We start from the raw sequence: 13,136 nt of genomic DNA on the forward strand, positions 1-13,136 counted from the left end.
CTCCAGGAAGCAACGTAGTTTCTAGAGAATAGAAATATTAGAAATATTTGACAGTAAAATATGACTTACGTTAATCCTCCTATGAAAAAAATATTTGTAAGTATTGTGCCAATAGAGCAAAAATTGTTAATCTAGAATTAATTAATCAAAAATTAGTTAAAATGTGCAGCTCTGCACTGTTTTATGTTTAATGCCACACTCGGCAATATTTAAGCTATAGGACTGCAGAGTGTAAATAATCGAGTCTGAACCAGTGATCGATATTGTGAGCAGCGATACATGCCGTTGGGGAAAGATGACACAATCAACCAAGTCACCTTGCCTGATCACCCAATTATATTTGCGCACTGAATTGCAGTGCTTTAGACTGCTGGGTCATCCCTGTCTATCATTGCAAGAAGAAAGATTCCATGAACTCTGTGGGAACATTCAGTTTGTCATTATAACATGTTTCCTAAATGTAGCATTACTATTATCCCGACCCTGGTGACAAATCAGCTACCCCGGTATACTCACGTCATATCTGATGTCCTGATTGACCTCCTGGGGGTGGAAGGTGACATCGAAGGTCACCTCCATACCCGACGTGATGTAGCCCTCTGCCGGGGTGATGGAGAAGTCAGGCTCGAAACGCTTAGCATCCCATCGGAACCTGAAACAATTCAAGTTATTTTGAAACTTTCTTCAAAACTTGTTGGCTAATATTTTAAGGTCTGTAATAGATGGGAAAAAAACATAAAAGTTTTCCCGTAACGAACTGAGTGAGTGAGTGAGTTGTACGCCGCTTTTAGCAATATCACAGCGGGGGACACCAGAAATGGGTTTCACACATTGTACCCATGTGGGGAATCGAACCCGGGTTTTCGGCATGACTAGTGAAATATACTACATTTGTATTAGGAAATATCGACGCGTGTTAGATGTCATAAGTCAGCTAGGGGTTGGTCGGGTGGCCTAGTGGTTAAAGCGTTCGCTCGTCACGCCAAAGACCCAGCTTCCATTCCTGACATGGGTACAATGTGTGAAGCCCATTTCTGGTGTCCCCCGCCATGATATTGCTGGAAAACCATACTCACTCACTCACTCACCCACTAACTCATAAACCCACTCACTCACAAACCACTCACTCACAAACCACTCACAGGCTATATCAATAGAATGCTTCAATAGTGATGTCTATCTGTGTTTATGCTTGGTTCGGGTATGGAGCTGGTGACAGCTATACAATGTTTGCTCACTTGGCGTTCATGTCTCGAGTGTTGCTCATCAGGCTATATTAATAGAATGCTTCAATAGTGATATCTATCTGTGTTTATTACTTGCCCATGAAGAGATCAGCCGTTTAATAAACATACAGCTGTATAACACATTGTGCTGATGTACTCCCCGAACACGTTTCACGAACAAATATTGAAAGCTCTCAACATCCCTTGGCTTATTCAACGACATTGTGTGTGGAAATGATAGATCACTGGGAGGAGCTTATGCACACTCGATGACCCCAGCAACCTTGTTGATAGGCTGACGTCATATGGCATTGTTTCGCCGAAGGATCTTGCAACAAAATTCCACAAATTACGTCATCGGGTATTGTGACGTCATTGTAAACTTTGAGCTGCAAGGCCCCGTTCCACAAGGCAATCGTACTGCAGCACGACAGTCGTTAGTCTAAGTTAAAGTATGTGAGTTGCGATAACCTTAACGCTACTATATTTTTGTGGAACAGACGCCTGAATTCTAAAGGTGGGCCGTTGAATGGTATTAAATTCATACGTTTCAACTTTTGACGTGTTTGAAGTATCATTGTGTTAAACTCAATTGGATTATGCCGTGGATCGTGTAGGTGTCAGCCTATTCACACTCAACAGTATAATTCTAAAAATGTTATAAATGGCAAGTAATAAATAAAATACTAAGCTCGCTCCCGTGTAAAACCAATTTTATAAAACTTGTGAATAGTTGTGGTATCTGACTCGCTTTTGCTCGTCACATACCACAACTGTTCACTGGTTTCATAAAATTGGTATTACACGGAAGCTCGTTTAGTATTCTATATTTATGCTTGGTTCGGGTATGGAGCTGGTGACAGCTATACAATGTTTGCTCACTTGGCGTTCATGTCTCCAGTGTTGCACATGACCAGTTTGCGGGTGCTCTGACTGCGCTGCACCACGGTGCCGAAGGGAATACCCTCTGTGTCCAGGGCGATCTCCATGCCCAGACATGACCCCTTCACCACAAACAGGGGTTGGTACAGCCCAGCACACTCCAGCATCACCTACAGGGACACAAGGCACAAACCTTAACAGGGCTCTCATGCTTCATCAGGATAACTAGGGGAGGGGAGAATTTGTACTAAATCACAAGTGATTTGGCATTTTGACACTTTTGAATAAGTCATGATCAAATTAAACCATAATTCACTGTAAACTGACATCAGGGGAGAGTTATTTGTTCTAAGTTCGATCATTGATAAGAAATCATCCTCCATATGCGAACAGGGCACAAAATCTCACCAATTTTGTAACCCCAATATAACAGATCAAATCATTGTAAGTGAGTTATTTTACTATTCGACTTATGGAATAATGAAGAAATGCTAATCAACATCCAATAACTCTGTAAATTAATAATTTAAAAATGTTTGTTAAACATGAAAAATAGACAGTCAGGCAAGTGATTAATGTGACCTAATAATGTTGCCTCTAATGCATTAACACAGAAACCTTGTCTTTGTTGTTTAAAGCCACACTCCAGCTGTATGAGGGTGTCTGTAAGCAATCAAGTGTGGACCAGACAAACCAGTGATTGATATTATGTGCAACATCCAACACCATCAGGGCACACTGACACACAATCAACCAAGTCACAGCTCATGATCATCCAGTCCACGTTGTCAACTCTTACAACACTGTCTTGCTGGGGACCAATTCTATGTACACAGACAACAAGCTAGATGCCTACCGATCCATGAACATCCGGGGTAGACTAGGTCTTCAGCAACCCATGCTTGTCGTAAGAGGCGACTATGCTTGTCATAAGAGGCGAATAACGGTATCGGTGGTCAGGCTCGCTGACTTGGTTGATGCATGGCATCGTATCCCAATTGCGTGGATTGATGCTCATGATATCAATCACTGGATTATTTACAGACTGCCTTCATATAACTGGAGGGTGGCGTTAAACAACAAACAGACAAAGATGCCTACCTCCTCTGTGAACTGTGGTATCCTGGACTTGGGCTTGAAGACAATCTCCACCTTGCAGGTGCCCCCTCGGGGACTGAGTCGGATGGGCTGGGTGGGGGAGACACTGAGGACGTCAGGCTGCTGCAGGGCGGGGGCTGTGGGGGTGAGGGCAAGGTTGAAGGTGATGGCAGCAGGGCTGTTGTTGACAATTGGGATGTACTTCTTCACAACATCACCAACATATTTTGGACCGAGGTTGACAATCTTGTGTTTGGGGTCTGCTACCTCAATCTGAGAATGTTAAACAGTGGGTTTAGATAAGGAAGTAATGGATTGGCATATTAAAAATAATCATAGCAGTCATTTTATGTTGTCCTAAAATCTTCTTTCACATATCTGTGTTGTCAAGCTTACAATGATAAAACTTAAGACAACAGATTATTAAAGACATTATTCATTCTAATTAGCATCTGCGAGATACACTGGCCTGATTGTATACAAACTTAAAATACCCTTTCACAATTACAATTCTTCAGAACACACTTTCATCAACTTACTTTCATTTCTGTTCCCTGCCCAACAAATTCCACACTTTGCTTTGAGAGACCATTGATTTCAAACGTGACCACCTCATGGTATCTCATTGCCTCCCTTGGGTAGAAGGTGAAGGTCACATCTACTGACTGTCCAGGGGCAACGACTCCAGCCTCAAAGTTGTGATGCAGATGATTGGTCGGTTCATACAGACAGTCGATGCTGGAAGGAGATAATGACACAATACTACAATACTATGCCATAATTACATCATATATCATTCAAAAGGACAGCTCTTTATTTGGAGGGGCACAGGTGGTCCAATCGTCTAAGGCACAGCAATTTGGCATGCAGAGTTGTGTCCCTTGGGCACGCCAGAAACCTATGATCATGGGTTCAAATCCCAGTTTGCCCCAGTAATGTTTCTAGGTGTGTCAACACCATACCCTTGCTGGTGGGTTCTACAGAAGTGGTAAACTTCTGAGATCTGCATCACTTCAGGCTTTCCTCCCACATTAAACTGACAGGCTTTAATAGAACAGGAATAGGAACAGACTAATCCATTGTCCAAAGTCTTAACCAGTCATTGTGGCCAAGAGTGGAGGTGTTGATTATACAGTAGAACATGGATACTACAAGGGACCAGAGAAATCAGTTCATTATATCGAACATATATATACACGTTGTTCATTATACCAGAGACCATATAATATCTATTATATTGTCTCTGGTTATACACACTTTCGCCATCCGCCATCTTGGATAAAACAACACACAATACACGTAATTGCAGCTGACACTTGGACACAATCTCATAAAATTTATATGTTTATTGTTCATATTACAGACAAAATTACCCATACAGGTAAGATTAACACAATGCAAGTTTAACAAGGTTGATCCATCACCACTGATTGTGTTGATTTGCCGCAATTTTGTTGATTCACCGCTGATTGCGTACAGCCAAATGTCAGTGACAATAACACTGAGTGAGATTCCTCAGTTCGCTATACACGTCTATTATTAGTGGTAGATGGTTGTTGGGGATCAGATATCAGTTTGCTGTATCCATTAGTTCGCTGTAGAGAGTTCGTTATATACGTAAATTTTACATGATATTTTATAGGAGATAAATCGGGGATTTTTTAACAGTTCGTTGTATCCGTGTTCTACTGTATCAGAAAATGGCTGCAGCTTCCTTACCTGATTTCCTTGCTGTCCTTGTTGGTGAGCTTGAGTGTGGTTGTATGGTCAGGCATCCCGGCCCGGTGGATGAAACAGTTGCCGAAGTTGAAGGAATGGAAGGAGAAGTGAAGGCCGGGGGTGACGCCGAGACCGACAATACTCATGGGATAGGTAGGACCGTGTGATATCTGGAATATGAGAACCAGGTGAGTCTGAGTTTAATACCATTCTAAACAGTTCCATACAAGGAACATCAGTCACGTCAATCCTTTCAACCAATGTGGACTGCTACAGTGACAAACAGTTAAATGTTTGTTTGTTCATTAACCCCGCACTTCTACGTAGCAGCTATATGACGGCAGTCTGTGAATAATTGAGTCTGGACAAGAAAATCCAGTGATTGACATCATGAGCATCGATCTACACAATTGGGATTGATGACAATCATCAACCAAGTCCGCACACCTGACCACCCAATCCTGTTAGTCGCCTCTTACGACAAGCATAGTCGCCTTTTGTGGCAAGCAGGGGTTGCTGAAGACCTATTCTAACCCGGATCTTAACGGGTCGGTCAGACGTGTATCAAGTAGGGAGATGAAGATCCTTTTTATGAATGTACATGTGTATATTTACATCAGTGATATTTAGTGAAGCTACATAGTATTTTTGCATAGTCGCCTTTTGTGGCAAGCAGGGGTTGCTGAAGACCTATTCTACCCTCGATCGTCACGGGTCCCAGATTTCATGTACTTGGGTTGACAATCAGAACTATCTGTCGATCTCTATGGTAATGTTGTTCAGGATATGTTACCTTGAGAGCCAGTTCACAGCCTCGTAGTGACATTCGGCTGGGGGGACAGAAGCTGAGCATGCACTTCTGTTTCTCTCCATGCAGGACGCCCCCACTGACCGGGGTGATCGTAACAACATCCTTCTTGGTGGACCTTTCGTTCAGCTCCCACCTGTAGTCGAAGTTGAACTTGCCCGAGTTGAGGATGAACAAGTTTCTGATAGCTTGCTCGTTGATCTCAATCTGGGGATGATAAGAGAGTGAGGATAGACATTTCAGAAACTTTTGCTTTGAAAAAGCATTTCTTCATGTTAATGTTAAGTCATTGATAACACATCAACGGTCATTAATCAATAATTAACAGAGCCATAGCTATGGGGGAAAGCATAAAGGTGAAATGCTTCACAACACTGCTGGAGGATTTCAAGAACAATACAGTGCAAAAATAATCTGCAGCCATTAGCCATAATGAATTAATTACATGCATGCTGTTTGCGAATCACATCCATGAAAAGATAATGTAGAGATGCCTTGAAAAGTTTTTAAAAGAAAAAATAATAATTTTCTTTCCTTAAAAAAATTGAAATAAAATCAGCTTCATGTCAACTTGATTATCAGAAACTCAAGTCCCAACAGACACACTTCTGAACAGAAGTGAACTTGTTTAAACATGAATGGAAAATATAATTCCATCTGCAATGAAAACAACACAAGAAATGGGTGTAACTACCTCTCCAAAGTTAATCTCATTGAGCCCCTTCTCTGACAGTTCCACCCTGTTGCCGGCGGAGTCCTCACACAAGAGGGTGCAGCTCATGGAGTACCCCTCCGCCTTCACGTTGAGGGTCACCGGCTGGACCTTCTTCTTGATGTTACACACCAGGTTGAAGTTGACCTCCTTGTCCGAGTTGGGGGAGAAGAACAGACTGACCGGCACCCTGCAGGATAACATCCCATGGTACAGAGAGGTGATGTTGTTGTTTGTTTGTTAATTGTTTAACGCCACACTCAGCAATATTCCAGCTATATGGCGTCAGTCTGTAAATAATTGAGTCTGGAAAAGACTATCTAGTGATTGACATCATGAGCATCGATCTACACAATTGGTATACGATGACGTGCATCAATCAAGTCAGTGCGCCTGACCACCCGACCCTGTAGTCGCCTTTTACGGCAAGCACGGGTTGCTGAAGACCTATTCTACCCTGGATCATCATGGGTCAACCAGCAAGTACTCAGCCTACATTGTACAAACAGCATTGTTTGTTGCTTGGTATCTAGTGTAACATGTGCTATAGCCTTGAGGTATCCGATCAACACATCGTGTCAATGTGCTGTAACGCATGATGTCATGCAGAGAATAGGGCTCATTTGATTTCCATGTGTTACACACAGTCTCATAACATTAGCTGACTAAAACTAGACATGCATTACTAACTGCATATTGGCCCAATGTATTCATGGTGATCGAGAAACAGTGTATAAAATCTACGAAGTACCGACAATGCCTAAATTGTTGAAATGCAAAATATGAAAGTATTTAAGGAAGATGATGATCATGTATTTTTTTAGTAAAAATATTATTAATATTTATCCTGACTCATACTTATTTCTCATGTGTCTGAGTCAGGATAAGATGAAACATAAATTATCAGTGCCAGAAGAAGGCCAATAATTTGTAACTGGACACTGTATCGACACAAGGGTTGAATCTGAGACAAGATTCATGCTATGACACGAACATGGCATTACATATGTGGCCATATTTCTTACTTTGACTTTGCTGGGATGACACCACTCATTGGCTGAACCTGGATGTGGGAGGAGTATCCTTCTGAGTGACAAGAGTCCTCCACGAATGAGAAGCTGAAGGGCGTGTCCTCCCCATTGATGAGAAACACCTGCTCCTCTGCTTCCCGGCCTGCAACAAACATGTCAGCTTGATCAGAATAAACATCTACATTGGTTAAAAGATCATTACTTTCAAAGCTGTTTAAACAGCTACAAAAATACTATGTAGCTTCACTAAATATCACTGATGTAAATATACACATGTACATGTATGCATAAAAAGGATCTTCATCTCCCTACTTGATACACGTCTGACCGACCCGTGAAGATCATGGGTAGAAAAGGTCTTCAGTAACCCATTCTTGCCGTAAAAGCCAACTATGCTTGTCGTAAGAGGCGACTAACGGGATTGGGTGGTCAGTCTCGCTGACTTGTTTGATGCATGTCATCGATCCAAATTGTGTGGATTGATGCTCATATCAATCACTGGATTGTCTGGTCCAGACTTGATTATTTACAGACTGTCGCATATAGCTGGAATATTACTGAGGGTGGCGTAAAACAACACACCAACCAACCAACCAACACGTCTGACCAATGGTGGAACTACACATTTGCCAAGGACCACACGTTTGACTAAAGCTGACTATGAGACAGTAAGAAGTCAATGAAATACATTGATACTAGATTTGATATCAATCACTTAATGGTATAATTTCATAGATAAACAGTTAATAACAACATTACCAACTCATCATTATGATACCACGATTGCAACTTGCAACAGTATCTTGGCCACCAAACATATAGGTCCTTAGCACATGTTGAGTGGTATATAGAGATTCTCACCCACGTGTCTTTTGATATCAAATATATCAACACGAGTTGATAAAAGTGGAAAAACTCTGAGGCTTGCCGAGGAGTTTTTCCATTTTTATCAACTCGTGTTGAGCCAGTCATGTCCTTGATTATTCAGGCTATAATATCTCCATTCTATTTTGACTCACACTCTGGAGTCGTGTCAAGTCACGAACTAGGGATATCACTTCATTTCAATCACAACAGAACAATGGAATTCGACTGGACGCCAAATTTTAGAATAAAATAAAGACTATAAACGAAACAGTGGTGGCAAATGGGTCCAGGGAATTTTCATAATAGAATGGAGATTTAATACACTGGGTAGTCACAACTTGGCCGAATAGTCTGACTGTACAGTCCTAGTGTGAATAATGGAGCCCATATGTACTGACCAATCAGAAGCGACTTGAAGCTGAGGTGGGATCTGTCCATCACGATGTCAGGTTCTTGAGTGTTGCCCACCAGGAGGAAGGGTACGGAGATGTTCTGATCAGGGATCACAAACCTCCAGAACGATTCAACAATGTCTGTCTGACTAGACACAAACTCAAACCCAGCCTGCAACAAACAATGCATTGGACTAAAAGTCATGTCATTATAATCTTAAGTAGATTTCTATATTTTCTCCATTGGCTTCATGTCTAAAACACAGCTATTTATATTTTACTGATATATTTACTTATTGACTTCATGAAAGCAGCCTGTAATTTGAGGAATAAACAGCTCTAGAAATTGGCACTAGTCCTGTAGTCCTTGCCCAAATGCCCAATAGTTAAGGAATCATAAGGACTAGTAGAAATTTGTCATTTTTAAGGGTTTTGCTATTTGTCATTATGAGGACTAGTGACTAAAAAATGTATTTTTTTGGGTAAAAATATTATTTATGCTGATCCTGACTCGTACTTATTGCTTATCCCTCTCTCATCAGAGTAGTAGTGGAAACGTCCTGTTCTGTGTTCCCGGAGAACAGAGAAAACATCTCACCCCAATGCACCCTGTGTCCGCACAGGCGCACCAGAACCATGTGACCAAGACCAGTAACTCGTCACTCTCTCTATAAGTTTGAGTGATGATGAGATAAAACTTTCGTTTCTACTGCTGATAAATGCCTCAAAACATACCCTGAACTTGCGACCACTCCTAATCTCTCCTTTCTGGGCCAAACATCGGAAACATGATGGCGTCTTGGGGTCCTGCTCATCCTCGCACACCCACTCAAAGTGATATGTGTGACTTGTTGGGTTGACAATCCCGAACTCTCTGCAATGGTTATAAAGCTGCTAATTAGAAACACATATACCACATACATTGTATCGCCATCTATTGTGAGTTTGTGGTACCAAAGTGACATAACTTGTAATAGCCACTGGTGGTGCTACGATCGAGCCTGGAAATTCCAGCCCAGTTAATTAGCAAGGGAGGAAACTGGACTTTTATAGTCAGTTAACGCCCTTCCCTCGTGAATATGATACATATTTCCCGTTAACCAGTCTTCTTGAACATGTCACTGACTATTTCATTGAACATCATCTGGTATACAACTCCCCATGACGCTGCTCCTCCCAAGAAGTCTCAATGTAAAGTTTCCACTCAAGGACAAACACAAATATTAGACAGCAGACATACTGTTGACCAAGGCTGAAAACAATGGCCCTGTGCACCGGCTTGCTTGACTGTCATCTTGCACACCTACCTAATACTCCTGACTCCGACCCCCACACAGCTGAACTCCATGACCCTGGTGCTAGGATCCAGGGTAGATCCTGGAGGTGCTCCTCCCGGTCCTCGCAGCTCGGGGTTCCGCTTGGCCCCTGTGATGTAGTCAGAGTCGGCCAGCTCGAAGTGACAGTAAGGCATGATGCTGCGCCCCTTGATGCCGACCACTGGCCCCTGCTCCGACTTCTCCAAGTTGGGGATGCTGCACACCAGGTGGGACATGTTTCATCAACCATACACAGAGATACAAGTTATAACTGGAATTTACAAGTTTTCCATTTGTATTCATCTTGTTATCTTTCTGCAATAGCTTTGGCCATGAGTTTAGTAACTGTTCAAATCCAACACAAGGTGAGGTGGTGAGGTGAAATTGAGTTTAACGTCGCGTCCAAGATTATTGCACTTATATAGCGACGTGCATGTACGTGTGTGTTTTGTGTGGCTGCTTGTACAAGTCCGGACTGATGCCGATTTAAAGTGCTAGCTCACTGAGATACCATGCCACAGTTTAACATGAATACCCCACTCAGACACAGAATATTGTGCAGTCACAACCATTCCACCTTGCTCTGTAAATAATACAGCTTGCTCATCCAAGCCAATGTTGACAGCATGAACAATTCACACTGGTAGTAAAAATACAGCCAGATGACACATCATCTTGTTTATTGTTTGTTGTTTAACACCACACTACATATTCCAGCTATATGACTCACTCTTTAAATAACTGAGTCTGACCCGACAATTCAGTGATCGATATTATAAGCAAAGATCCATGCCATCAGGGTACAGTGACACGCAATCAACCACATCACAAAGCCTGATCATGTGATACATTAAGTCGCCTCTTACGACCAGCAAGGTTTCTGGGAAGCAAGTCTAACCCTGAGACCCCACTGGGTTCACAAATCACAACCAACCAATATCCATTACCGTATTCGACGTAATAAGTGCCCAGGGCGCTCTCAAAATTAGAAATAGGGGGCTATTATTAGAATATTATTTTGGTTGAAAGATCAGTTTCGTGGTTTATGCTGACAGCCTGAAATGTTTATATACAACAGATATATTTTTCCAGAATTTAATTGCCCATAATTAAGGGTGATATAACACACGAGTGAGTATTATACACGAATAAATAAGTCTTGTGTACATTGATCAATCGGAAGGGGATCTAAATAGGATTGTTCACTAGCCAATATATTAGCAAATATTGCCGTGGGCGCTTATTACAGCGGGGCGTTATTACGTCGACTACGGTAGTTGGCTCCAGAATGGCCCCAGGTCCAAAGTTACAGCTACACTACAGTGATGTAACAAGTGTATTACCTGCAGACCAGTCTGCCCTCGTAGTCGCTGACATCCAGGGGAGAGAACTTGATGGTACAGGTCGCCTTCTTCCCTGGCTGGACGGTGCCGAACTGGGGCTCAATGGAGAAGGGAACATATGTTGAGTCGATGACGTCCACTCTGGACTCTGGTCTTTCTCCCTCGGACATGAAAGTGACCGCCCGCTGTAGGGATGGCGTGAAGCTGTCCATTACGACCTGCCAGCTGTAGTCCATCTGAACTTGACCCTTGTTGCTCAGTGTGATGCTGGGGGTGGACACATAAATATATGACGGTCAAGGTCTTTTTGTTTGTTGTTTAACACTGAAGTCAGTAATGTTCCAATAATTAAGTCTGGACCAGATAACAAACTAGTGATTGATGTGACAAAGAATCCACATTGCTGACAAGCAAGCAACCAAGGTATGAATCTGACCACCCAATTCAAGGAGTGACCTTTCTGACAGCACATGTTGCTGGATCCCATCAGTTGCCTCTTATGAAAAGCATGGGTTGCTGAAGACCAATTCTAATCCAGAGAATCCCCAAGGGGATAACAATCACAGACACAGATCCTTGATCTGATCCCATCAGTTGCCTCTTATGACAAGCATGGATTGCTGAAGACCAATTCTAACAGGGATCTTCAAGTAACAAAGTAATTGAATAATGCTCATGGTGTTCAAAAGCTTCCAGTAGTACTCACTCATACACTCTTGTCTGGAACATCAGGGTGTCCTTGAAGTGGACAGACTCAGCCTTGCACTTGTACTTGCAGTTGTCCGACACACCAGACACCAACAGCTCCACTGATCGTACAGTATCGGCCACCTCGGTGAAGGCTGGCTCCGGCTCGGTCTCCACGATCTTCTTCTTGGCAGGACGAGGTTGGTGGGGTGTCGGAGGCTGGGACTTTGCATTGCTGAATGGGAATCAGAGATCAGAGGTGAGATGAAATTGGGTTTAACGTTGCATCCAAGATTATTTCACTTATATAGCGTCTTGCATGTACGTGTGTGTGCATGTGTGCGTGCGTGCGCTTGTACTAGTCCAGACTGATGCTGATTTATAGTGCTAGCCCACTGAGATACCATGACGCAGTTAAACATGAATACCCAACTCAGACACAGAATACTGACTCCAAACCGACCAGTTCTTGTTTTAGCCCCTTTATGCCGAGCGCAAGACAGGATAACAGCAAGTATGATCTTTTAACGTCTTTTGGTATGATGCGGCCGGGGATTGAACCCAGGACCTCTACGCTCTACCACAAGACCACGGAGGAGGTCATCAGAGATCAGAGGGAGTGATCATACAACATATATACTTCCTTAGCATGTATACACTGCTTCTCCATCACCCATAAACACATACAGCTGCTGTGGAGTTTAACCAACAAATCAAGCCACGGCCTAGTACTAGTTCCCAGTTCTCAAATTACATCATACACATGGCAATATTTGTCCTGCAACATATGCTACAACCCTGTGGTCATACAATCTATCAGGAAAGTTTCCCTCAAAATTCATGAGCAGAGTATGACGTCCTTCATTCCCAACCTCATTTCACTGCTTGTCTTCACACAGACATGTGACATTGCTACACAACATTTTGCCCGTCAGTATTCACGGTGATAGAAGAACGAGGCTTATACACACCAGTGAGTATATAATGTCATTCTATCTCTGAAGGACAAGCAGACAAAGAGATGTCATATTTTAAGATAACTACTTTGAAACGTG

The 13,136-nt window shown here is 42.5% G+C and overlaps 1 protein-coding gene across 1 annotated transcript in view; it reads right to left on the reverse strand.

Annotated features, from left to right (window-relative positions):
• Positions 1–13,136, reverse strand: part of LOC139454087 (hydrocephalus-inducing protein homolog) — a 118,504-nt gene that overhangs the window by 6,323 nt on the left and 99,045 nt on the right. Inside the window, 14 exon segments of the mRNA XM_071235584.1 lie at positions 1–21; positions 517–652; positions 2,109–2,278; positions 3,210–3,479; positions 3,746–3,944; positions 4,926–5,095; positions 5,719–5,940; positions 6,428–6,635; positions 7,471–7,618; positions 8,742–8,907; positions 9,471–9,609; positions 10,043–10,267; positions 11,395–11,661; positions 12,101–12,316. Of these exon segments, the coding sequence (XP_071091685.1) occupies positions 1–21; positions 517–652; positions 2,109–2,278; positions 3,210–3,479; positions 3,746–3,944; positions 4,926–5,095; positions 5,719–5,940; positions 6,428–6,635; positions 7,471–7,618; positions 8,742–8,907; positions 9,471–9,609; positions 10,043–10,267; positions 11,395–11,661; positions 12,101–12,316 (2,557 nt within the window).

This window comes from Haliotis cracherodii, unplaced genomic scaffold, assembly GCF_022045235.1.
Source record: "Haliotis cracherodii isolate W230 unplaced genomic scaffold, xgHalCrac1.p SCAF_10, whole genome shotgun sequence".
Lineage (NCBI taxonomy): Eukaryota > Metazoa > Mollusca > Gastropoda > Lepetellida > Haliotidae > Haliotis > Haliotis cracherodii.